The 26,705-nt window shown below is 39.7% G+C and overlaps 3 protein-coding genes across 3 annotated transcripts in view; 1 reads left to right on the top strand and 2 right to left on the bottom strand.

The window, feature by feature from the left end:
* Positions 1–4,129, bottom strand: part of GLP2R (glucagon like peptide 2 receptor) — a 28,909-nt gene extending 24,780 nt beyond the window's left edge. The window contains exon 1 of the mRNA XM_085077943.1: positions 3,812–4,129. Coding sequence (XP_084934069.1) covers positions 3,812–3,907 — 96 coding nt within the window. The 5' untranslated portion in view covers positions 3,908–4,129. The remainder of the gene's footprint in view (positions 1–3,811) is intronic.
* A 1,852-nt stretch (positions 4,130–5,981) lies between these two features.
* On the top strand, positions 5,982–13,661 carry GSG1L2 (GSG1 like 2). The gene is made up of 5 exons (XM_085077942.1): positions 5,982–6,555; positions 8,131–8,178; positions 10,639–10,791; positions 12,155–12,266; positions 13,278–13,661. The coding sequence occupies exons 1-5, from the start codon at positions 6,249–6,251 to the stop codon at positions 13,531–13,533; spliced, it is 876 nt and encodes a 291-aa protein (XP_084934068.1). The 5' UTR covers positions 5,982–6,248; the 3' UTR covers positions 13,534–13,661.
* An 884-nt stretch (positions 13,662–14,545) lies between these two features.
* Positions 14,546–25,345, bottom strand: DHRS7C (dehydrogenase/reductase 7C). The gene is made up of 7 exons (XM_085077941.1): positions 25,188–25,345; positions 24,544–24,699; positions 19,730–19,842; positions 17,847–18,057; positions 17,479–17,571; positions 15,531–15,686; positions 14,546–14,868 (listed from the first exon to the last, which is right to left on the bottom strand). Exons 2-7 carry the CDS (start codon positions 24,695–24,697, stop codon positions 14,660–14,662), a joined length of 936 nt encoding a protein of 311 aa, XP_084934067.1. The 5' UTR covers positions 24,698–24,699; positions 25,188–25,345; the 3' UTR covers positions 14,546–14,659.
* Between the last annotated feature and the right edge of the window lie 1,360 nt (positions 25,346–26,705).

The following is a 26,705-nucleotide window of genomic DNA, read 5'->3' as shown; positions in this document are numbered from 1 at the left end:
GCATTGCAGTACAGGAGACTATTGACATTGCTGGAGGTGTACATCCAAGGGAGGATTTTGAAAAGGAGTACAAGACAGAAAAAATGAGTAGTATTTGTCCCTAGTGCAACTCTGCTTGGATAATATAACTAACTCTGATGGTCATACCTCAAAAGACATGGCAATAAATGTGCAAGCTGAAAGGAAAGTGCTGAAGAAGAATAAAATAATAAACAGATATTCAACAAAGAAATAATAAACAGAAGAAATGGTTTAAATTCAAAGAAATAATAAACAGATATTCAACAGCAAACTATGATGGCTTGAATGGCAACAACTTCTGAATTGATCATCAGATAGTTACTCAAGGAATACCAATAATAATAGGGGGGAAAAAAAGAAACAAACAAAATAACAAAAAACAAAACACCAAAAAAACAAAACAAAATACCAAGCTTGCTGTTCATAGATGATTGATGATTATTCAGTGTGCAGGGGACTCCACTCTGGGGAAAGGACATAAATACAGAGAAAGGCTGAAGAATACTGCCAAGCCTGGGAATGAGGAAAATCAGCTTTTGTTCCCTTCTTGGTTTGAAAGGCTTAGATTCAGGTGCCCCAAGGAGAAGATTTCAGTCTTTTCTGCATGGGACATCCTGTTAAGCCTTTTCTGTATTGACTGCATTAGACAGTTGTTAACTGTCCTGTGAGAATCAGAGAATGTCCTGAGCTGGGATGATACCCAAGGAGCATTCAGCATTCCTGGCCCTGCACAGGACCATCCCAATCCAACAATCCCACCCTGTGCATCCCTGAGAGCACTGTCCAAACTCTCCTGGAGCTCTGGCAGCCTCAGGGCTCTGACCATTCCCTGAGCAGTCTGGGCAGTGCTCAAACACCCTCTGGGTGAAAAACATTTTCCTGATATCAAATCTAAATCTCCTCCAACTCAGCCTTCTGCTGTTCACCTTGAATTCTGTCTCTGGTCATGAGAGTGAAGAACCTTTCCTAATAGCAAACCTAAACCTCCCCTGACCCAGCTTCATGCCATTCCCCTTGGGACATGGGTCACAATAATAATGGGAATCTTGCAAGATACCTCTGCACTGCCCCTAGAAGGCAAACCAAGTAGTCTGGAATAAGGCTGCCCCTAGAAGGCAAACCAAGTAGTCTGGAATAAGGCATTAGCCTTCAGAGGGAAGGGAAAATGAAGGAAGAGAGACACCTTGATGTTCTGTGTCTGTTTAACTAAGTGAAAAGGAGTCAAAGCCAAAAAGTCACAGAGACAGGCTTGCCTCAGTGTCTTGACATCCATGGTTCTTCAGAGAGGAGCACAGGATCTCTGAGGATGGTCTGTACTCTAGGTCAATACGAGCAGCAGAGCAATCACTGCTGGGATTGGGGAGGCTTTTTCTGGTTTTGTCATGTGAGAGAAGCCAAGTTGTGGAACAACAGAGTTGCACAATGGTTTGGGTTGGAAGGGACCTGAAGACCATCTTGTTCCACCCACTCTGCATGGACAAGGACACTTTCCAGCAGAACATGTTGCTCCAAGCCCTGAACAAGGTGGCCTTGAAGACTTTCAGGGATGGGGTGTGGCTGTTCTGAGGAGACCCAACAAATACCTCTCTGCAGCTGGTACAGGTTGTGATTACAAATCCCAGGAAGGTTTTATTATGATCTAGGTTTTGGATTACTCAGTGCTATTAAAACTTAGATACAGTGCAAGTTCAGTGGAAGAAATCCAACCTTTCAGATAAATTTCCCACGAACTCAAGCAGGGGAAACATGCAGCTTTTGATCTGTTGTGTGTTTCAGTTGCTAACACTGTTTTTAAACAGGACTTCTGACTCAGGAAAATTAAACTGCAGTGTCCAAGACAGAAACTCAGAAAGTCCATGACCTTTTGCCCTACACTGGACATCATTTCAGGTTGTCTGAAGTTTGTTTGGTAGCAAAGGAACTGCCTCAGCCCTCAAGCCTGGCTCCACTTGTGTGGAAGTTCACCCATGAGGAAATTTAATCAAAATTCCCTGCAAGGGTCTGGCTATTTATTTCGATTGCTCAGCACCCACAAAGTGCACCAAGAAGACACCACTCTTTAGAAATATGTTGGATACAGAAGAAAATGCTGCCTGAAGTTTGCATTTAGGAAATGGATTATATATGGTTGCAGACTGGTTTAAATTTAAATTTTTCATACCTGACCACAGGTCAGGATTTCACCCTTTAAATTTTTTATAATAAGCCAGCAACGAAATGAAATGTCTCTGTTTGTTCAGACTATGCTCTTGTGGACAGAAAAAATCCTTTCCATTTAGGCATAAACTAGAAATAAAAGCTGAAGACTATTTACTCATTCTTTCAGCCATGATCAGGGTTCAGTCTGATGGATATTTTTCTATCTTTAGAGGTTTTTGCTAGAAAATGCAGATATGGTGATTTATGACTGTTATTCCTTTAAATGTTACTTTCTTATAAAATAAAATATGAAGAAATATTTCTTTAAACAAATCACAAGATCCACTATGACAAAGTAACTCACTGTGATTAGTCTAGCAAAGTTTTGATCTCACAGAAGTACTTGGGAGATTTTTGGTTAGCATTGATGGAATTAGTGCTTTGGCTGAGGAGTCTCAAATCTGAGAGCTGTTTGAGTTCTTTAAACAGCAGCTCTAAACAAAGAAGCTGCAGATTTCAATTATACAAAACTATTAGGAATATTGACAAAAATACTTATATATATATTTGTCTCCTGGTAATTTTTGCTTTTATAAAAATGCTAGGAACTCAGATATGGGCTCTGCAGCACTTACAGATGTAATCTCACTTTCTCAGAAACCCAAGAAAATGGAGAATAAGTGGACAGAAATACCTTATTACTTTCCGTAATAATTCATAATAACATATGTCAGTAATAACAATAAGCAGTAAGGCTGTTTATTGTCTTAATGCTTGTAACTTCATAGAAATGTACCCTAAATATATGTGTGAATTTTATTCAGTTAAATTAAAAAATACCAACTATCAGTAATTGTTTTTAAAATGTATTCAAATCAAGATTGATATTAATAAAGAAACAATAATTATTAAATGCCTGTGTGAAAATTTCCTTGAAGGGAATTACACTGAGATATTTTGTCATTACAATACCTAAAACACTTCCAGATTATAAGGCAATATAGAAAAAAGGAGTAAGCATTCAGAATTTTGTATAGATTTAGGGAAAAAAGCAAAATAATTCAGTGGATATCTACAAGAAATAAAGGTAGAAATTGCATAGGGGTTTTACTAGTTTTTTCTGTGAAGGTGAGATGCAGAATGAAGCCAGTAACATCAGATTTCACAAACTGGAGATTCAATGCTCACCCCTCATACCAGTCAAAGGTAGTGCCAGTAAAAAATCAAAGATGGGTTTAGAGTAGAGAAAAAAGAAGTGGATAATAAACACTATTCATAATAGTATTGTTATCTGGTGGGAAAACTGGTATATATAAATATATCAGTTTTTAAACTGAAAAACAAATACAATTCAATACTGATCAATACTGGTATGAAAGGTGATTGTGTAAATGGTTGTAAACACAATTTATTCACTGTATGAATGAGGATTAATATAAGAAAGTTCTAATAAGTGACCTAGTCAGAGAGAGTTCTAATATAAAACTCTACAGCTTTGCAGCCATTATTTCTCCACGACTAATTTGTAATAAAAATAAATTGTAATATCGGAAGGATTTTTGATACAAACATGCTGTTTGTGACTTTTAAAATGCTATGGGCTAGGAATTCACTTTTATACTGTCCATTATTAATTATTGAATTAGCTTACCTGTTTCACAAGAAACAAAATCATGATAGAGCTGGCAGATGTTGGAGGTATTCTGGACCAGAGTCCCATGCTGGAATAGAGAGCAGAGAGTGTCATGATTCGAATAAATTTATCCCCAATATGCTGCTTTTTCACTCCACTATAGATCAATTATATCATTCTGTCCTGTACGAGAAAAAGAAGTAAAAATGTCTTCTTTTATGAAGGCCACTGTTCCATGAATCTTCTTTACAAGTTAGTGAGGAAGTCTCCTGAAGTGTTTAGCCTTGCTAGACTCCAACTCCGTTTTGGTTTTTCTGATTAAAAGCAGAGAGAGCTTTAGTCTAAACTTCACAGCAACTCTGCTTACTGCAGCTTGTCCATTAGCCAATAAGAAGGCAGAAAACTATTAAAACATTAAAGGGCTGATTCTGTTCCTTGAAGCTCCACAGGAATTTTGCCAGTGGTTTTTCCAGAATGCAATCCAGCTCCATAAAAACACATATATGTTTATACACACCTCATGAAACCAATAAATGATGCCTTGGAACACTTTGTGTAGGAAGCTTGCTGACTAGTTGTCTGTCAGAAAGCAGCTCAGTGATAGTTGGTTTTATGCTTTTTGGTCATATTATATCAAATATGCATAGCCAGAGCAGGATCAGGGAGGATCTAAATGTGAAAAAAAAATTATGTTACCAGCAGTTAAAGTTTTACTAAAATTCTTGTGACATTCAGTGTTTTCTTCAAAGCTTCAGTTGCCAGGTTGGAGAAACTGACAATGAATTTCAGCTTTCACTTTCAAAGAATTGTTTTCAACTTTTCTGGTTGAAGAGAAAAGCGTGAAAATATTAATAAATCTATGTGTTATGCAGGTCCAGAGAAGAAAGCCATTTATAATACAATCATTTTAGGGTCTAGCTTACAATTGTCAGGCTTTGGGTTGGGAATATAGAGAGTCAAGAAAATGTTGTCTCATCCATTTCCAAGGGAAATTAAACCTGTGGCTATTTGTTATAAAGGACAGCTTGTGCCCTTCCCAGAACCCCAGAATCACAGCAGCATTGCCAGAATGTTTCCTGAACTCAGTTACCACTGCCCTGGGGAGTCTGTTCCAGTGCTTGACCACCCTCTGGGGGAAGACTCTTTCCTTAATATCCAACCTAAACCTCCCCTGACACAGCTCCAGCCATTCCTTGAGCCACACTGGGACTGTGGAGTCCAACAATACCCCCATTTTCAATAACAGACCTAAGCTAAACCCAAATGGGGTGGCAGATCCACCCTGCAGCAGCACCTCATCAGTGTGACCTGAATCCCTCTCTCTATATATATATATATGCCAAAACTTTCTTCTGCAGGAAACCAGGAGGTGGAAGGTCATGCTGGACATCCATGTCTCTGCTGTACATGAAGTCTGGATGTGGTAGAAAAATGAGCACCATGGGGTGTGGAAGTGTCCTTCAGAGTGGAAATACATCAGCCCACTCCAGCAGCCTGGCAGTTGGACCTTATGATCTTTATGGGTCACTTGATCTCAGGACATGCCATGGCTCTGTGATTCAGTGAGAGCACAGGCTGTGCTGCACCACAAGCAAATCCTCTTGTTTTCTCCACCAACAGCATTCAGCACCTGAAGCTGCTCTTTATTGATTGACATCTACAAGTTGTTAGTTTTTACCTCTCACTTCTAAGAATCGTCTGAATTAAACCTGGATGAGCTCTGCAGTCCCTGCCTTGAGTTAGTGCTCCTGGGGATCAGGTCACAGCAGAAGACCCACAGCGTGCTGCAATCACACTGACTCCATCAGGAGCCAAGTCTAGTAATTTGTGACTTTCATTTGTCACTGGTGGAACTTTGAACACATGCAGTCACCTTTCCAGTGGTTTTGGGCAGTGCTGCATGCTGTGAAACACCACAGCTTACCCACCAGTTTTAGCTCCTTACGAGTTTCTTTGTAGTAAGAGTCACAACTGAACTCAATTTAAACAGTGTTCAGTGTTACAGGAGCATTTGGAATTGGGAGATTTTATTTATTCCTTAGCTAAGAAACAGAGAGATTCCATCAGTGTGACTTCACCTCTGATCAAGGTAAATAGGCATATTTTGTTTGTATAAATCAAACTTCAGTGATTGCATACTGGGGCACTTCCAATGCATCTGTGCTCTGTGTATGATTCATGGGGAAAATTACAATTTGTTGTCCCACTTCCTCACATTTCTTTCACAATACATTGCTGCCAAGCAACACTGTCCTTTATTCTTAATCTCCCCTGCCACATGATTTCTGGTCATGCCCAGATCTATGCTCTCTGTCTTAAACTCCTAAGCCAGCACAATTCTCTGAGAGGAATGAAGCATGGGATGGGAAACGCAGGCAGGTGTTTCATCAGGCAGATAGATGCACAAATTTGTAAAAGGTTGTTTCTAGAATTATTTCTAGTGCTGTTCTAGAGGATGCCAGCCTCAGTCCCAGAAGACAGACGGCACAGAGCCTCAGCAGCATTTTCTCTCAGTTTTCTCTCCTTAGTCTTCTCTATCACAGCATTCAGCAGCAGCTACTGGTGTGAAGGGACGAGAAAAGTTGCCAAACCTTTCTGCAAAGGAGACAGCAAAGGGGATCTCTGCATTCGCTTCAACAGCCCTGATGGCAACAACAGCCAAGCTGTGCAGTACATCTGGGAGACTGGAGATGACAAGTATGTTGAGAAGAAGTTTCATGCTGGGATTTGGTATTCCTGTGAAGAAATGATAAATGAAGAAGGTGAGTAAACCCATGTGAATTTACTTGAGAAAGTAATCACAGTTCTTCCTACTTGTTTGGAAGTCATGTTTGTAGCCTTTAAAAGTTGCTCTTCTCTGGCAAAGGGGACCTTAGAGTCATTTAGAGACTCTAAATGAGACGTAGAGAAATCTAGTCATTTCCTAAAAAATTCCTAATAAATTCTGCAAATTATTGTGACAGGTTATGTTTTTGATTTAGGTGTCAGGTTTTGGTACAGACGAAAATTATTTGTTTTTTATTCTTCTAACCATACAGCAAGTTAAATTACTTTAACAGGAAAGTGTTTAAGTTTTCCAGTGTTTTCCAGTTAAATTTTCCAGTGTTTTTATTCTGTTAGTCAAAAATGAACATACTGGCTTTAAATGATTACTTCTGATCCCCTATGTCAACAGAAAGCTCAAAGTGACTTTAAAAAAAAAATCCTTTGCACTAATGAATCTGTGGGATCTAAACTTGTTCTTGGATTTCCTCTTGAGCTCAAGTATTTCCACTTTCCTACTGTGATCTCACCTTTCACAAATCAGAGCAGAAGAAGACTATTTTCACCCTGCTAAAACACGATATGGAGACTTAGTCATAAGTGGTGGCATTTAATTTGGACTCACTCTACATATGTAGATATTATTAGAATGGAATTAGCTTGCCATTGCAGAAACTTTCTAGTTAATTTTGGATTTTTGGTATAAGGGAATTGCTGGTTCAAGAATTCAGGCACTTATTATAAATCCAGATCAACACTAAGTTTTTCCCCATATTGTCCTGATCAGTTTACAAATACCAGCTAGAACAGAACTTCAGAGAAATCAAATCAGCTGTTACCTGCGCTTAAAAAATGCAAATATTTTTGCTGTCACCTGTCCTGAAGGTCCAGTTCTACCAGAAGGTGTTGTAAGTTATGCATTTTTAAGGGGTAAATGTCAAAGATCAGAGCAAACTCCACGTCCAGCAGATACCTTTTATCCATGCTGTGGATACCAGCGTTGTGTAATTTGAGCATCTGCTAGGGAAGCTCATGGTTTCCAACTTGTTGCAGGCAGGAGCTGGAAAAAAACACCCAGCATTTTCAGATCAGAGCAGAATTAATTCCAGGAGCTTTGTTCACAGCATCTGTGTGGGGGTCAGGAGGTCGTATGGGTTTGAGAATCAAAGCTTACAGAAAGAAATTGGAATGAAGCTTAGAGGGAATTTGTGTGAGCAGCAGACTTGTTGCTGTAAGGAGAGCAGCTCTGCCCTAACAGGGAGGATTGCTGCCAGTTTTGCAAAGGAATTTTCCTAGTCTGGCTTTCACAGCTACCACCTTTTGGAAATCAATTCATAGCCTTTCTCTAAGTCATCCAGGCTCTGATTCTGCATTGAAAAAGTCTGTAAGGATTCTCTAGCTAAGCTCCAGGAGAAGGTTGATGTATCAGGAACTCTGTGTGTATTAAAAATAGCTTCTCCTCTAGATCATCTCAATTTCTGCTTATATGGTGGAATTTGCATTTTCTTCTTTCTAAGAATCTATTTCTTTAGATCAGTACAGAATACAAAATAATCCAAATTTTTTTTTCTTAGGTGAGAAATGTAGAAGCTTTATCAGTCTGACTCCAACTTCTGATCGAGGTAGGTATGCATGATTTCTTTCTGTTGGCAAAACTTTCCTGATCACACTTACCAATATAAGTATTCTTCCTTAAATTAAATTAATTAATGTAAAAAATGCTTGCTTTAATCCCAGATAGTTTTTTGTCCTTTATTTAGTTTTCCAACTTCAAAATAAAGTTCATATGACTTATAACACCAATCTATGTCCTTCTGAAGACACACCACTTGAATATGAATTGAGTTTGAAATAACTTTGAATACGGGAACTGGAAGTCAAAATTCGTGTGTTTTTACCCTCTCTCTCTCCTCATCCCTCCACATTTGCAGACTGGAATTCTGCACCACACAGCTGAGAAGGCAGAGGGACAGACAGGGTGTGAACATTCACCCAGGAGGCTTGTAAGCTGAGGGGACCTGAGGGAGGTGTGCTGTGGACCAAACCAGCCTTGATTTGGTCTGAATCCCCTCCCTGTGCCTTTCACAGAGCTGTGAGGAGACATTTCCATTCTCTTCTTTCAAAGAAGGACTCATATTCCTACGAAGCATTCCTGCAGATGCTGCTAAGTGCCTTCCTCCTGTCTGATCCCCAGTAGAAAAACATCAGTCCATCACTGATCTGATTGGACCAATCACTTTACAAGTGGCTGATCCAGAAAAAAAAAAAAATCTTTTTTTCCAGCATACTGGGACTGGAATATTTTCCTGGATATGCAATTTCAGACCCTTGGAGAAGGAGAAATACTCAGTCTCTAAAGGCTCATCTTCCTTCTGCCTATTGCAGCTTGTCACAGTGCACTAATGGCATAACAGGGGTTTGTAGCAGGAGAACAAAATATAAATGAGATGTGGTGTAGTCACACAGACATGATCCTCAGAAGTGAGGGGTGTGTTCTGGGCCCTGCCTTGAGAGCTCCTCACCAGGAGAGCTACTGCAGGACAGAGTGCTGAAACTAACCCTGAACAGCATCAGCAAACACCACAGGCACTGGCAGGGCAGATAGGGAGAGCCAAGAAGCATCTAAGTACCTAAAACCCAAATTGAAAAGCTCTCCCTGGGTGGTGAAATCCTGTCTGGAAATAGGGTTCTGCCCTGTACAGAAGAACGAGTTTGTGTTCTGCACAGAAGAACGAGTTTGTGTTCTGCACATGCCTGTGGCTGCTCTGTGATCAAAACTCAGGATGCAACAGTTTGCTGTTGCAACTCAGGATCAGCAATTCTTGCTGGATTTATCACCCCTGGGTGTCACACACAGGGATGATCACCATTGTTCATTGCATATATTAAAATGGCTCACTGACCAAAAATGTTAAGAGGCAAACTCACAGCTGGAGCAGCCAAAGTTGTTGGGCAATGTCACATCTGGACTTCCTAATGAAAATCACTGTTTTTTACCGAGAGATTTCCGGAGAAACAAGCCATGTCCAAGAACACCCACACATAGCCTGGCCCAAGAACTGAATGTCTGAATGGGCCATGAATCAGAGAGGTCCCACAGACATTGGCAAAGCCAGCACTTGGGGTTACTCACCACATTAATGTTGCCTACTGCCCTAGGTGGTGTCCAGTAATCAAGGACATGTTTCAGCAATGTTTCAATTTTTAAGTTATGATTGTTTGCTATGCCTTCACATAAAATCAGTATTTGAGTCTAAAAGCAGGTGTCTCAGGACATAATTATTTTGTAAAAAGCTTGGGGAAGGTCATTTGCCAGACCTTGCTCCAGTGAATTTGGACACAAGAAGGCCTCCTGTTGCTGGCTGTGGGACATTAGCATGCTAAAGGTCAAACAGCAGGCTGAGAGACTTTAATGGGAGGATTAACTTCTTGCATAAGATGTAATTACCAGATATCCAAAAAGAGAGGAATTAGCAGATAACTAGAGAAACGAATCTCAGTGAAACCTGGAGACTGTCTGGGCTCATGAAGGCTTCTCTGTCCAAAAAAAAAAAAAAAAAAATCAAGATCCTGTTTGATTGAAAGTTAAGCCTATGGGGAAGATTTTATTTAATGAGGAGCCCCAGAGGCAGTGTAGCTGTGTGAATGGCCTGTTTGTCTGCTGTGTAGCACAGTCTGCTGCTCCAGTTTGCTCCTCTCTGCACTCAGAGCCATGACATCAACAGCTAGATAACTGCATAGTTCTTCTTTTTATATTAGATTCTTTATTTTTCTTTACATTAGCTTTGGTTCAGGGTGATTTTAGGGTAGCTACTGGCAATTAAACCACACTGCCCCACTTTGCACTGTTAGCTTCTAAGTGCATGGCAGGAACATGCAAGTGCTTTTCCAGTAACTGGCCAAGAGGAATAATAATTTTGGGTGTCCATTGACACTGAAGTCTTCCCCAGATGTTATCATTATCATCCTCACAGCCTTTGTGCTTCTGTTTAATGTTATATGAACAATATAAATGCAGAAGGAAATGGGTGAAAATACTAAATGATTGTTTATAAAATCAGTGCTGTTGGTTTGGTTTGCAGGGGTTTTGTGGCTGTCCATTGTAGCAGAGCTTCTCTACGTCATTTTGCTGCTGATTGGAAACATTCTTATGTCAGTGGAAATCTGCTACTACAGCTCTGTCATTGATGGGCTGAAGATCAATGCCTTCTCTGCAGTAGTCACTGTGTTAGCAGGTACAGTGAAGTATCTCCATTAATTACATCCAGAATAGTCTTCCATCTGAAAATGAATAACAGTGTCCAAGTTTCAACACTGTCTATGGTGACGCAAACAATACAAAATGAAGCAAAATTTTATGGGAAAATATTATTTTCAATTATTTATGTCTTAATATGATCTATTTTGAATGTTGTATTTATAGCTTTTGCTATTTTTAACTTAATTATTTTAATTTTATCATTTTTCATTTCATTGTGAGGTTAGTTGTCAAAGTTTAAAAGGTAACATACTCTTCCAAGTAACTTGATTTTTTATTTCCAACATGCTAAGTATAAAATTAGTGATAGCCAAGCTCAAATAGCACTTTTAAGAGGGAATACAATGTACTTGGACAATTGCTAGTAGAGAACTGTCATTAAAATTTTCTTTCATTTTCTGCACATTGCTTCATAATGCAGTGCTATTTAACCTTAGGATTTTAGGCGAATTCAGTTTGGGAGAAGTGTCTCTAGTCCAACCTGAAGAATCTGGTCTGAACTGTCTGTTTACAGTCTGTTGAAACACACAGTATTGATAACACTGTCCTGGTGCCCTCAGTGGCCTTCAGTGGAAATTAACCCTAATAGGCACCCATACAGGACTCTGCTTGCCTTTTATATCTGAATTAGTAACATTTTCACCATTTCTCAGGCACCAAACTGCCCTGAAGTCACAGCTGAGATGCTGAATTTAACTCAGGGTGTAATCCTTGTACCAGAGCTGAGCAGAGCCCCAGCAGAGCAGCTCATGTTCACACTCCAGTTATATGCATTTCCAGGCAGCCAGACTGGAGGAACCATGACAGAAATTGATGTCACTCAGCAAAGGATGTGACACATCACCACAACCTAGATTTTCAGTATTTTCCAGTGTTTGTCCACTTTTTCATTCACCTGCTGATAAATCTGCCTGCATTTCCAGCAGTGGGAAGGGCAAACACCTGCAGCTTTGAAAATCTTTCCACTCAATGGCAGGAAACTGGGAAATGTGTCCTGTGCAATGCAGCTGAGCAAAACTTTTCTGTAATAACTCAGGATTATACTACTAAGGAGTTTTCAGAGGACAAGAACCAACCAGCTTGTTGCCTTTTGAAATGAATGTCCCACTGCTCCCTCAGACTCCTCTGGCATACAGAGTGTGCATTAAAAGAATGTATGAGTGAGTGTATTGGCAAATACACAACAACTTAAATATACTTAAATGATAATGTACAATATTTTTGAGTGCCTTGTAGAATTCAGATACTTCATAAAATATTCTTCAGGAGTTCAAGGGACAACTACAAAGAAGAATGTGCTCAATTTCCATTTTCTAATGTTATTATAATATGTTTTTTAGGTCTTCTGGGCATGGTTGCTCACATGATGTACACAACTGTATTTCAAATGACTGTAAATCTTGGTCCTGAAGACTGGAGACCTCACACTTGGGATTATGGCTGGTCCTATTGGTATTAACTGGTCTATATTTACTTCTTCCATTACATTTCAGTCACTTCACCCTATATTCACAGAATGAATACCTAATTTATAAGCTATGGCTTTACCTTATTTCACTTCTGAGGAACAGTTCAGTAACCAGGTGCTGTTCTCGAAATTCAGTTGTCTCTAGATTATTCCCCAGAATGTATAAACTTGCAAGTTTTGTATTTGTCATCCCTCAGAGAGTACAGAGAGGTCCAACTGCCCTGCATGAAGCAGAGAGGTTTTTCTCCATAGACATCAGACCCAGGTTTAGTGTCCTCATCCCCCAGGACAATTGTCTTGCCTAAGTTGTTTAAAACTCTTCCAGCTTCAGTCACTTAGGTTGACATTTTCCTATCACATATATACTTCAGATTGTTGTATCTGGAACATTTCACAGAATCAGAGAGTAAACTAGGTTGGAAAAGACATTTGTACTACAATTTAATTTTTTTTACTTCTGTCTCCTCATGGGTTTACTTTTAACATTTCAGTCTTGATGTCCTTTTCTCTCTGTTACTCATGACATACATTTTCTCAGGAATGCATTTCAATGCTCTGAACCTGCTTTAGCCAGCTATTTAATAGTGCTTTCTCTGTTCTTTTTTACACTTTTGGGTAACTCACATTTTTCTCAGTGTCCCCTGTGAGATTTAGACACTTAATAACTGCACCTTTTAACTTTATAAAACCCCTTTCTGATTTTAAGCTCTAAACAGGGTAAATAGAGAAATTTGAGGTAGGGTTTCATTAAACAGATATGTTAAATGTAAATAGTACAACAGCTATGCAGAGGTCAACTCTGCAAGTCAGCTCTGTAAGTGGTCATTAATAAAGAGTATTTCTTCCTCACCCAGCCTGTCCATCTTTCTCTAATACACACCAATGCAATCACACACATGCAGTGTTTTCAAAGATAAAATTGAGGGAATAAAATTGATAAAATTGAATATGAAAATGTCCTGCTAATTTCTGAATTTTTTTTTTGTTGTTTATAGCCTTGCATGGACTTCCTTCGCTTGCTGTATGGCTGCAGCTGTCACCACTATTAACAAATACACGAAAACTATTTTGGAGTTCAAGCACAAAAGGAAAAAGCTGGAAAGGAGCTTAAAGATTCAGTACAAGTTTCCTGACTACTCAGCCCCAGAGAAAGTTTGCAATGTGTATGTGAACTCTTTCCAGAACACCACAGATGACCCCACACACCCCCTGAGAAGCTTGCGTCACCTGGCCACCATTACAGTCCTGTAAAGCTGAACCACATCTCAAGGCATCCTGTAAATTATAGTGCTAGATCCAGAGGAAACGATATTAATGAATAAAGTTTATCAATGTGTAATAATATTTGTTTTTCTTAATAAAGGAATTATATTTCCGTGGATGTTACAAGGAAGTCTTGGTATTGGAAAAGATTCAGGAGTCTCACTTCAGACTTGGTGCTTTTCATGAGACAGCGAAACAGAGATTAACAAATGAAATAGAAAACCTCAGATTAAATAGTAGATTTCCCCAGAGGGAAAAAAAAATTTTCTCCACTGAAATACCAGTGGAGAAACCTTGTCTTCAAGATGAGAAAAACCCACTGAATTAGAGAAAAGTGTGACCCATTTAAAAGGTCATTTAATCCTTCTTTTCTTCTAGGCAGGATAAACTAAAGCCACATTGCTTTTTTACAGATGTTTCATTAATCTCTTTTTTAAAGCTTCTGAAGACAGGCATTTGAAAATTTCTGTGGCAATTCATCCTTTGTGCTTAACTATTCTTAGCAGGAAATGCTGTCCCTGTAAATCTCCTTTGCAGTAATTTTAGCACATTTCCCATTCTAATAGTCCCTCTTTTAAGCATGAACTTCAGGGTCCTGTTGTGGAGGGAATATTGAACTAGATGAACTCTTATTGGGCTTGCCTTTTGCATATCCTGCAAGAACTTCCAAAAATCACACCTGAGGAACACTCTGATGGACTCTGATGTACTCTGAGGCTCTAACTCAGTTTTTCACTGATTTTTACTCCTCTGTCTCCCACATATCCCTGTTTCCCCATCCCTTTGTTCCTGCAGGTTCCCAGCAGTTCTGACACTGACAGGCTATTCCAGGAAGTTCCTGTATGTCCCCAGACTTTGATTTATCTATTTAGATTGGGAATCACTGTCTTGTACACTGACAGAGTTCCTAGGAGAGCTTTTCCCATACCATTGTAATGCAAACAATGGCATATTGCCATATTCCCTAAAACTGAAAGAGTAGAAGCTTCAGAGATGAGTGTGTGTGTCAATGATAGTAGCTTTATTATTTCCAAAGCAAGCGGCAGAAATCACTGACATTTAGAACAGAAAACATTTTTTTCAGGTCAAAAGCAAGGAAAATCACTGAACAAAATCAATTTTCCTCTTCTGTCTTCAGCTTTTCCCTAATCCCTGAGGCAACAATGGCAAAAAACAGCTCAGGGAAGAAGGTTCGAATGTAAACTGCAGCCCTGGGGATCGGATTTGCCATCAGCACCTCCTGCTTCCTCCTGCTGACTGTGCGCAGAACCTCCTCTGCCACCTCCACGGGGTGAACCCCGTAGGACACCTTCCTGAAAAAGACTGCAAACACAGGAGTGAGAGCTGCAGACAGACAGACAGACAGGCAGGCAGACACGCTGAGGGAATGGTGTTTAAAGATACCCAGCTAGTGCATCAGTCTGTTTAATTCCTGCACACTCTCAATCCCTTCCCCATCCCTTTCACATTATCAGTATGTCACCAAGGGCTTTTGGGGTTTTGAAGGTAAAAAAGTCCCCAAGAGAAGGAGCAACCTGAGTGCAGTGGAATGTTCCCTTTGGACCTTTCGTGCTCTCCTCCACCTCCATTCCTGATGCTCTGGTGTATTTATTTTCTCCTAATGTCTCACTCCATGTTCCTTCTCTTTTCAGCAGGCTCACATTACCTCTCCAATATCTCTTTTCTTTTGCTCCTCATGCCTGTTCAGCCTTTCTGTCATTTCCATTATAATTATAGGCTAATTATTTATTATAATTATAATAATAATTTATTATATTTATTATTTAATATATATTATATAGTTATTATATATTATTTTTGTACATTTATTGCATTTATTATTTATTCTACTTATCATTATATTTAAAAATTAATATAAAATTGATATTTTATATTAATTAATATAATTTAATTATAAATAATGTTAATTTTTTTAAAGTCTGCATCCTGCTATTTGTGCCTCATCTTCATCCACCTAGACTTACATTTCCAAATCGATGCCTCCCAGTTGCCTGGTGCTGGCTGGCGATGGTAAGAACAGATGAAGGTTGGATTCACAGTGCTGACAGAAATATCAAATTCTTCCATTTCAGCTCTAAGACAATCAAAAAAGCCTACAGCAGCATGCTTGGAAGCAGCATCTAAAAGAAAAAACACATGTATGCATGTTTAGATACATGATTGCATGGAGGCAGATGTATAATAAAGCATCAGTGTTTGGGAAAATGAGCATGGACTGATTAGCCAAAAGGCAAAAGAACAGCAAATTATTTCACCCAATGAAATTATCCTATGACAAATTTAAAACAAGCAGTGACATTATTTCTACAGGACAACTGTGCATGCAGTCTCTTGGACTTGTCAAACAGCATGTGTCTGCATTTCCCAGTCAGAAATAGTACATCCTGGGTTAGGGAATAAAAATTCTATTATCTCTACAGTTCAATAATGTCTTTGGGGGATGGAATTGTCCCTGAGATGAGTCCTCACACCTTCTGTTTCTGCAGTTCGTAACACATCCAGAAAATGCACTGAAATACAGTTCCACTGCTGGAGTGCAGTACTCCTCATGCTTTGTAAACTAATTGGGACTTTGCCCTGCAGAAGCAATCAGAGATACTTTTAATGTTAAAGTAAATTTTAAAGTAACTGAATGTCAAGACTTTTTAATCTGCTTTTTCTGCCTTTTTATTGAGAACACTATGAAAGCAAGATGATGGTATGTGAAACTTGACCAACAAACAGAACTGTGTGCTCAGTGCAGCAGAGCTGCAAAGCACTCAGTCACCTTTTATTTGACTCAGTGTACAGAGAAAATCAACCTGTGCAGATTTAGACAATGGCAGGTGCTCTCTGGGAATGGAGAGATGCTTCTCCATGTGTTCATTTTGACATTCCTTCCTCTGGCGGCTTCATTTCATGGAACATAAATATTGGTAGGGGCATTGTGAGAACTCTCCCTGATGGCTTTTCTGCTTCTTATGGCTTTATACACATCAAATGTATCTTGACACAATTGTCTGTATCCTAGATGGAAAGTATTCCAGATGTCACTTCAATGTGTTGTTTCCTTTTTGAGCCTTTTTTGTAGTTGTTAATTTTCTTTTGAGCTGGGAGACCAGAATAGCACACAATGTACAAGATGAGGGCACTGCACAGATTTATCCATAAATTTACAAAACCATAAAGACATTTTAATTTATTTTCTCTTCTGCTTTCCTTACAGCTTCTGTCACTGTAATTTGTTTTCATAAGTCACAATTCTGAGGTCTTGCAGACTTTTTAATTCAGAGTCCATCATTCACTTTGACTTTCAGTCAAGTTAAAAATGTCTCTTTACATCTGTCCCAAGTTTAAAATGTCTATTTACATCTCTCCTATATTTTCTGTCCACTAATTACTATTTTATTAATGCAAAGACCTTCCACCATCACTCAGAACAGCCTTGTTTCCTTAGGAGCTTTGAGTGAAAGACCTTCTTGAAAATTTTCTGGAAAGCCAAGCAGAAAGCAATTACTACATCTCCTTCTAAACTGCCACACCTATGTACATTAAGGGCTTCCTTGGCAAAGCAATAGCTCTTATCAACTCATATTTTATATTTACACACTATTCTTCATGATGGTTTCTACCAATATGCACAAGTATAGATTAGATACAAATTTTACCTATACAATCTATATTTATATACATATAAAATTTGCTGTCACATTTTATATCATCTTATTCTCAAGTATCCTAGGCAGCAGTTACATTTCAAAGGCAGCATTTTAACTATTTCTAATTGAGTTCCACTTTGAAAAAATTTCAGCCAAATACTGTCATAATACTGAATTTGGATGCAAATTAGCACTTTTAATAACCTATTAGGAGTGTCATGGACTACTCACAAGTTATGCATTAGAATGTGTGTTTTTGCTAAGTATAACTTACAAGCTGCACGAAATGGGATTCCTATTTTGCCTTGGATGCTATTAATGAGAACAATTTGGCCAGTTCTTCTTGAGATCATGTTAGGAAGGATGGCTGCAAAAAGAGAAATACAAGAGAGAGCCACATAAGTAAAAGAGCTGAGTGTATTCAGTGAAAAGGAGTGACAGATGAAGTGTAAATAGCACAACTTCAATGCAGGGTGTCTCAATACTGCAAGCAAGAGTATCATAAAATCCAATAGCTGGAAATACAGTGTCTTCCAGACTTCACCTGAATTCTACATGCAGAGCTGGTTGCAGTATTAACCCATTTAATTGTCAATATGCTTCAAGTGGAAACAGCAAAAGAGGGAAAAAAAATTAAAATACCTTTGGTTAATGTTATAGGTCCAAAATAGTTGGCGTCCATTATCTTTTTGTCAAGTTCCAATGAAATGCTCTGCACTGCTCCTTTCACCTTCATACTTGCATTGTTGATCAGTATATCCACACAGCCATAGCAATTCAGGATTTCCTTAGCTACATCTCGAATGCAGCTTATGTCTGAGATATCCAGAAGGATGAGCTTTGGGGCATATGTCTAATAAACAAAAGACTCATTTCAATGGTACTTGTCATATACAAACTGCATTTCTATTTACTTGTCTTGTAAATGAATTCGCCTTGACACTTGAAGTGTTTGCATCATTCTCACATAAACTTAAGATTTTTATATTAACTCACCCTAGAAAGAAGACAGTTCAGCAATGAGAGCTGGGGCTGTTCAGGGGGCTCTGGGGGACCTTAGTGCTCCTTCCAGTGCCTAAAGGGCTCCAAGAAATCTGGAGAGGGGCTTTGGACAAGGGATGGAGTGAGAGGACACAGGGAATGGCTTCAGTGCCAGATGGCAGAGATGGATGGGATAATGGGAAAAATCCTTCCCTGTGAGGGTGGTGAAGCCCTGGCACAGGGTGCCCAGAGAAGCTGTGGCTGCCCCTGGATCCCTGGCAGTGTCCAAGACCAGGCTGGATGGGGCTTGGAGCAACCTGGGATAGTGGAAGGTGTTCCTTCCCCTGGCAGGGGGTGGCACTGGGTGGTGTTTAACATCCCTCCCAGTCCAATCCATTCTGTGATTCTGTGCTAATGGGTATTCACAGACTCTGAACTTCAGATGAAGCAGAACACCATGGGGAGGGTAAGCTGGATTAGCCTCTAGTGAGTTTAGTCTCTCTTGTAATCAGTGGAGACAGAAAATAGCCACAAGGGTGACTCTTACCAGTTCAGGTCATGATCTTTCTGGGAACAACCCTTTGCTGACAACAGAAACTAGTGTACAGTGCTTTGATAGATAAACTACATATACATGGGGCCAGATGGAAGGTAGGATTGGCTTGTTTTGCTATAAGTTATCCAAATGGAGCTTACATTTGTATGATTTCTGCAAAAAGATTTTATCAGCTATGGGACAGAGGAACGAACTTGAAAGTTTTTCTCTTACTGTATTACTTGGAAGTTTTTCTCTTACTGTACTAGTTAATGTAATGCAGAACCTTTAGTCATACTTAATAATTTTGCAAAGTTGAATCTGTGCAGGCTAACATGAACACACTACTTTTGTGGTTATTTATGCAGATGAATGAAGCTCACTGCAAAAAAAACCACAAATATTTGTTGGTCTGATGAGCAATGGCTGTAAAATTGATCTGATGCCTTCAGGAACACCCTGGAATTAGCCAACTGTATGTTGGTCACAGAAGGATAGCTTTCCCACCAGCCTCAAGAAACACCTGACAGTGGCCAGGAGAAAAAGACTGTTATTTTTTTACTCCCAATCCCTTCTACCTGGGACTTTACCCAAAATAGTGGAGAAATTCAAAATTAGTTTGATCTTTAGACCCATCTCCCACTCCTTGAGTGCACTAATTATACAAAAGACTGATGGCATTTCCTGTTGTTAAACGAAGCATTTGGATCCCTTTCATTCAAATTATCAGGCAAATTCCTCTGCTGAGGATTTCTAGCTGGGTGGTTTGTTCAGAATGCAGGAGCACTCAGATGCTTTACAGGAATTGCCTTGCATTAGCTCAAGAGAGCAGCATTTTGGCATCACAGAGGGGTTTTTTCTCTGTTTCTCTGGACTGTGTTTGGTGTATTACCTGATGCACCACTGACAGTGAGTCATGGTTTTGTACATTGTTTTACTGGATCTAAAATACATTGTTTTTAAACAATTTCAACCTGAACACGGTTTATCTCAGGCTGTGAATACATACCGTACTGGGGTCTGTCACACTGATTAAGGCATCATACAAGGCTTCTAACTTTTCCCATGTCCTGCCACACAACACAAGCCTTGCTCCTCCTGTGTGAAACACACGAGAACATTCTAGAAGAGAAATACATTCGAAAGAAATTATTACAATAATGACAAACTGGGTTTGTTTATTTTGCTTGAAATGGGATGATGGTTTTGCTAATGATGTTGAATCCATGCTTTAAAATTCCTTAATTTTCAAATAATATACATGTATGAGGAAAAAAAGGAAGTATTGAATTATGATAGTACATAGGTGAGAAATAAATTTAATGTGATGGTATAATGCATACATGGTACAGCACAATGCCACTGTTTAGTAATGGGATTTATTAAAAATTAAATAAGAAAATAACACTATGTCAGTTAATGGATGATGAGATTGAGTTAGAAAATTTTTCTGTATATCCTTCAGACACACTTGCTACAAATAAAACATATAAAAATATTTTAAAAAATACACGCCTGAGGTGGCTACATACAAACTGCATCTTTTGCAAACCTTCTTGTCTGCAGCACTATAAAAAACTAGCCAACCCCAGTAAACAGTAACACTAGCTAGCTCTGTGTGCTACCCTCATGAAACTCCTGGCAACACAGAACTCACGTGCAACTTTGAAAAAATAAATACAGCAAACTCACTTAAACCAGCCCACTGGTGAGGCACCCATGAGAGAATCACCCTTTCTGCTACAGACCCTTCCCTCCAGAGGTAATCCATCCCAAGACATTTATCTACTGAGTACTAAACCTTCCCAATAGTCAGCAAAGGCATCAGGGACCAGCTTGTTCAGCTCCATTCGCTGAAGCCTTCCTGATAAAAACACAAAAAGTTTCTGGGAAAAAACTTTTTGCTGGGCTGGCACTGCACTTTATTCATTCAGACATATTCTAAGGTAGGGGTTTACCCCAATTTAAGATAGTTCTCAGAGGAGATTTCTTCTCCTTTTTTACACAAGTGAACTATGATTGTCCTTTTCTGAAAGTAAGGACTCAAATAGCAGTAGAAACTGGCAATCAGCGTTAGCCATCCTCCCATCATCCCACTTATCCATCACTGTTAGCCATCCTCCCCTCTCAGCACTGGACACAGGACTGTAACCAACTCATTAGTGCAGGGGCTGTGTGACCAACTCAAGCCAAATTATGAAACACAAGGCTGCAGCACCTTGACAACTTGTGTCTGCTCTATTTTCTTCTCTAGGTGGTGTTGACAGAGAATATGTTCCTCACCATCCTGCCTGTTTGGCCACAGAAATATATTTAAAAACACGAAGTGTAGATACCTCCTGGGCATCCTTGAGGAATTCATTGTTAGTTTTATCCCTCTGGCAGTTTTAGGCTGCTACAGATGCATATTCTAGCTCAGCTGGACTGAAACAGTGATGCTCAGTCAGGAATCTGCCAAGGCTGTCCTCCTGCCCAGGAAAAGCTCACAATTGCCTGTTGTTTTATTCTCAGAATAGATCACTTCTTGCAGACAGGTCTGAGGATGCAGCTGGTGATGTGCTCATTGTGTCCCAAACCAGAGGTCTGTTTAGGTGCAGCCAGAGAATTAATTGACAGTGGGTTGGTTTTGTGTGCTCTTTCTTCAAAAAGCTCTCAGCCTTGGAGCTCTCATGTTTGGACCCTAATCAAATCTATATGACAACTATAGTCAGCATGGGAAGAAAAGGAATATGGTCTTACAATGCCTTGCCAGCCTGTTGTCTTTGCTCCATGGCCTTTGTTGAATGGGCAACAGTGCTATGACTTGCTGTCCTTCAAGAAACATTTTCCTCAGATTTCAACATCCACAGGAAATCCAGTTATCCAGTTATCTACCCATTTTAGATTTCTTAAATGATCATGTTAGACTCTTAATATCTGTATGGAAGTATTTATGGATCCACTCTTGTAGCTTTGCAAACCTGTGCAGCTGGAAGCTTTTATTTAAGCAATCTTTTTTCATTATTTACAACAGTAATTTTATTAATGTCTTTCATTTTCTTTTTTCCATTTTTTGTATCATAGAAGGATTTTTAATTCAATGTCCAAAAGATTATTTGCCAGAACAATTATAGCAGTATTTTGCCTATAAACAACAGTTGAGGCAATCTTGTGAAAAAAAACCAAAAAAGACTACTATGTGAACTGCAATAAAGGTGAAAAAGGGAAACCAATGATGTTCCCATCTATAATTTCCCTGTACTTTTCTGAGTTATAGCACTCAGAAGAAACAGGAACTAGGTTTCAATAACAATCATAAACCATTGAAAACATCTTCAATCATCATAGATTTGTTTCTCTTTTTTAACTTCAATGAATGTTGTCTTTAGTCCAGAAATTCTGGCATGTAGGAAGAGAATTTGGCTGTTTCCTTAGAGCCCACATAGACAGCAGCTGGCCACACAGCTGGTATTTTAAAGCTTTGAATGAAGAGCCATCCCATATTCACGAGTGGACTGCACAGTTAATTCTGCATTATTTGGCATCATTCAAACCTGCAAATAACATGCTGGTGTTAACCTATGGGATACTGGTCATAGATATATTTAGGATAATAAAATGCTTTGAGTTACCTCATGTTTCATCTATATGAAAAGGTGTGTGGGGGCACCACACACACAAAATTGCCTTTCTAGCCTCAAGAGACAGGGAACAGCTAGTCACAGAGGGAAAAGGGAAAAAAAATGAAGAAAGCTTAATAAGGAAAGTGAAGATAGGAAAATATTCCCCAGGAGTCATGCAGTGCTGGAGAAAAACAGCTGGAGAAATGTTCAATAAATTTATTTTATTCTTGGAGGATTCCAAAATTTGGCTTGAAGCCACAGCCAAACAAACCTAGCACTGGTGATATTTCTGTTCCAAGTGAGATTTTTGTCTAGAAACTCAGACATCATATAATTCTACAATACACCCAATCTCCATGGAAGACTGAAATTGTTGAAATTCACATGGTAGGTGATTGCCCAGTGCTCTAATCTGTCCAGGGCTACCTGCAGGGCCTCCCTGCCATTGAGGGAATCAACAGCTCTTCTCAGTTTTGTACCATCTGCATCTTTCCAGTTTGCCAGGCTGAGAGGTTGGGTACCACCAGTTCCACGTGGTGAGAATTCACCTGCCTTGCACATGATGTTATTAGTATTGCTGTGGTTATTGTTCATTTTCCTGTCTCACTGTTTCTAGTAAAATGTTCATAAATCAGCCTGTCTTCTTTACCTTTTGTGCCTCCAATTCTCCTGTGCAGCATGGAGGAAGTAAGCAAACAGCACATGGTGTTTCAGTGAACACCAAACTGGGGAATACCAATTCCAAGCCACAACAATAATCCCAGAAAATACATTATTATCTTCAAGTGAAACTGAACTGTGTCAGGTAGTGGGAAAGACCAGGTGGGATGTGGAGGCCAGGATGTTTCATACCTTGTCCTAACAGTTTCTGATGAAGAGCACTCCTTGCTAACATAGTTTGCATTTCTGTTTCATGCCTGTGCTCTGTTCTGCTAAGGAATAATTCTGCAGGAGCATTCCCTTTCCCTGTCTGTTGTCTGCTTGGGAGTGCAAAGTTTTTAACAGACAGCAAGTCTTCAGTAAAAATGCCAAAATACAACCTTGAGCTATGTTTGCCTCAGCAAGCACTTGAATCTACTGCCTCTCAAGACATTCCTGGAGCAGGACTACACATAAGCAATATATGACTCAGGACCTTTAATCAACAGCACCATGTAGGCAGGAAATAGGACCCAAGAGTATATCACAGACTCATAAAGTCACAGATTGGTTTGGGTTGAAAGGGACCTTACAGACTAGCCAGTTACATCCCCCTGCCATGGGCAGTGACACCTTCCACTAGACCAGATTGCTCCAAGCACCATCCAACCTACCCTTGGACACTTCCAGGGATCCAGGGGCAGCCACATCTTCTCTGGGCATCTTGTGCCAGGGCCTCAAACCCTCACAGGGAAGAATGTCTTCTCAACATCCCATCTATCCCTGCCCTCTGGCAGTTTGAAGCCATTCCCCGTGTCCTCTCACTCCACCCCTTGTCCCAAGTCCCTCTCCAGCTCTCCTGCAGCCCCTTTAGGCACTGCAAGTGGCTCTAGGGTCTTGCCAGAGCCTTCACTTCCCTGAGATGAACAGCCCCACTCTGTCAGCCTGTGTCCATAGCAGAGCCCTCTGGTCATCCTTGTGATCCCCTCTGGACTATAGATTGCCACCCAGGCAATCAGCTATTGAAACAGATAAATTACTGCACACCCTTTCCTTGTCCTCTGAAGTCACCATTGCACACAACTAGGCAGCCCAGTTGGAAATACTGGAGGATGTCAAGGGAAGAGGAGTAATAGGGGTGATAGAGGGGAAAGAGACACAAACACAGACAGAGGGGAAGCAGGAACTGTTGAAGTCTCTAAGGGCTGCAAATGAACATGCAAAGAGTAAGATGACACTGTTTATATGCAACTACCCTGCACTGACAGCCTGGGTGATAGGATCTCATAGTAGCAACATGCTAAAAATAGCACTCAGTGTTCTCATAAAACCTCTCATTCTATTGAATTAAATAAATACAAAGCTCTGCAGTTTCTACAAGTTTAGCTGCAGTTCCTGTAGCTGAGCTTAAAGATACAAATTTAAAAATGATAAGATTTGTTTATGAATATATTTATTAACTTCTGCTTCATCCAGCCCTTTATGAATACATACAAGGCAAAGTGTGCAGGTTCTGTCACACAAAGGGTCACTCTCAGGCTGTTTCTGTTCTCTGACACTTAGAAGAAATGAGACAACTCACCCTTGCCTAGTCCAGAGATGGCATCCGTGATCACCACTACCTTGTTCTGCACCGCTGACTTGGACAATAGCCATCTGACTGACTGGTAAATATAAATAATTCCACTGATCCCTAAAAGAAGCAATGGTAGAGCAAGTACAGCAAAAAAACCCATGTCTGTGGGGAACAAAGGACCACATGAGAGTACAGTAATCATAAAACACATCCATTATTTTTCAACTATTCTTATATATAAAAAAAAAAGCATTCATATATAGAAAATCCAGTGATCAGCATGCCAAAGCAGCAACTGGAAGTAGTAGGAAGGTTTGTTTTCCTATCAATGCTATAATATTGTTTTTTAATAAACAGAGTAGTATTGTTTCTTTGTTTTCCTCATCTTTGTATGGTCTAGGCAAATCTGGATTCCTTTTATGCAAAATTACTATATGTTGGCAAGACCATTATAGAATATACATGTATATATGTATATATTTATGTATGTAAATTCTATTATGCCATGAGGCAAAACATAGGCTTAAACAAACATTGAACTTTTAATTACATAGCTATTATTAAGAAAAAGCTTTTAATCCAAAGTTCAGCTAAAACTCACAATAGAAGTCTTTTCTGTTCTAAAAGATAAAGAAAATACAATCACTTACTATGGCTATGAAGACTCCAGACACAGATAGATCATTCTATTGTATTTTAGTAAATCTTTGCATTACAGGTTTAATTAGGATCCATTAGCAATTTCATAGAGCACTGATTGTTGAAGCTGCTTGCCCTGAATGAGAATGGCTATGTATGGCCTTGTGACAGAGGTACTGCCAGAGTAAATATAGCATGCACAGTGTGATCCACATGCCTGACCTATCTAGCCCAACAGCCTGGGCAGCCACAGAAAAGCTCTGAGTACAGTATCAATCCAACTGCACAAAAAACCAACACTACTTTTGCCTTGCAGTTGTTCATCATGTCTCTATTTCTTGTGATTTGCCTTCAAGTAACTTTACATATCAAAACATTTGTGTAAATTCCATAACAATAGGTCTCCAAAACCAAGCAAAAGGTATCATAAAGAAACTGCCACTGGAAATAATCACAGTAATCCCAGTTCAGCAATATGAATGATGTATGAATGTGTCAGGAAAAGGTCTCTGAGCAAGCTGGCTGGGGAGTCAGTTCATCACCCAGATCTGCTGCAGGCAGCTGAGTGCTGGAAAACAGACCAGGCTGGCATCCTGTGCTGCCAGGGGCTGCAGGCTGCTTTCCACCCTTGGTGTCTGCAAGACAGATCTGCCTCTTTCCTAGCCATTTCAGGATCATTCCAACTTAAGACAGGTGATCTTCATCTTTTTCCATTTACATCTATTTTACATTTCCTGCAGAGACATTATGTGTTCATAGAATCACAGAACCACTGAGTGGTTTGGGTTGGAAGGAGCCTTAAGCCTCACCTTGTTCCACTCCTGTGCACCTTCCACTTGACCAGGCTGGTCCAAGCCCCATCCAATCCCCACCCAAGTTCAAGGCTCCAAGACTTGAACCCTGAGGGATGGAGCAGCCAAAACCTCTCTGGCAACCTGTGACAGTGCCTCACCAACCTCTGAGGAAAGGATGTGTTCCTAACATCTAATCTAAATCTATTCTCTTAGTTTATCACTGTACCTCTTTGTCCTGTCACTATTTGCCAATATAAAAAGCTTCTCTCTGTGTTTTTTTATAACCCCCCCTTCAAGTACCAGAAGGTCACCATGAGGTCTCCCCAGAGCCTTCTCTTCTCCAGACTGAACACCCCCAGCTGCCCCAGCCTGTCTCCAAAGCAGAGGAGCTCCAGCCCTCAGAACATCTTCATGGCCTCTTCTGGACTCACTCCAACAGGGCCACATCCTTTGTGTGCTGAGAGTCTCAGATCTGGATGCAGTATTCCAGGGGAGATCTCACAAGGACAGAGAATCTGTGGTTGTTAACCTGACAATCACATTTATTGATTGACCTCTGGAGTTCTAGGGAGAAGAATGGTTTATCACAAATCATCCCTCTTTTGCTTTCTAAAAAAAATAAAGAAGTATTGCTTTCTTTAAACTGCAAGTTCTGACAAGCAACTTGTTCAGTCAGAACTGTTTGTTCTGTGTAACTGGTTGTGTAAACTCTATTTTTCATCTTCAAAATGAGGA

The sequence above is a fragment of the Lichenostomus cassidix genome, chromosome 18 (genome assembly GCF_008360975.1).
Source record: "Lichenostomus cassidix isolate B80296 chromosome 18, HeHo_3.0, whole genome shotgun sequence".
In the NCBI taxonomy this organism is placed as follows: Eukaryota; Metazoa; Chordata; class Aves; order Passeriformes; family Meliphagidae; genus Lichenostomus; species Lichenostomus cassidix.
This window is presented reverse-complemented; position numbering and strand designations above follow the sequence as displayed.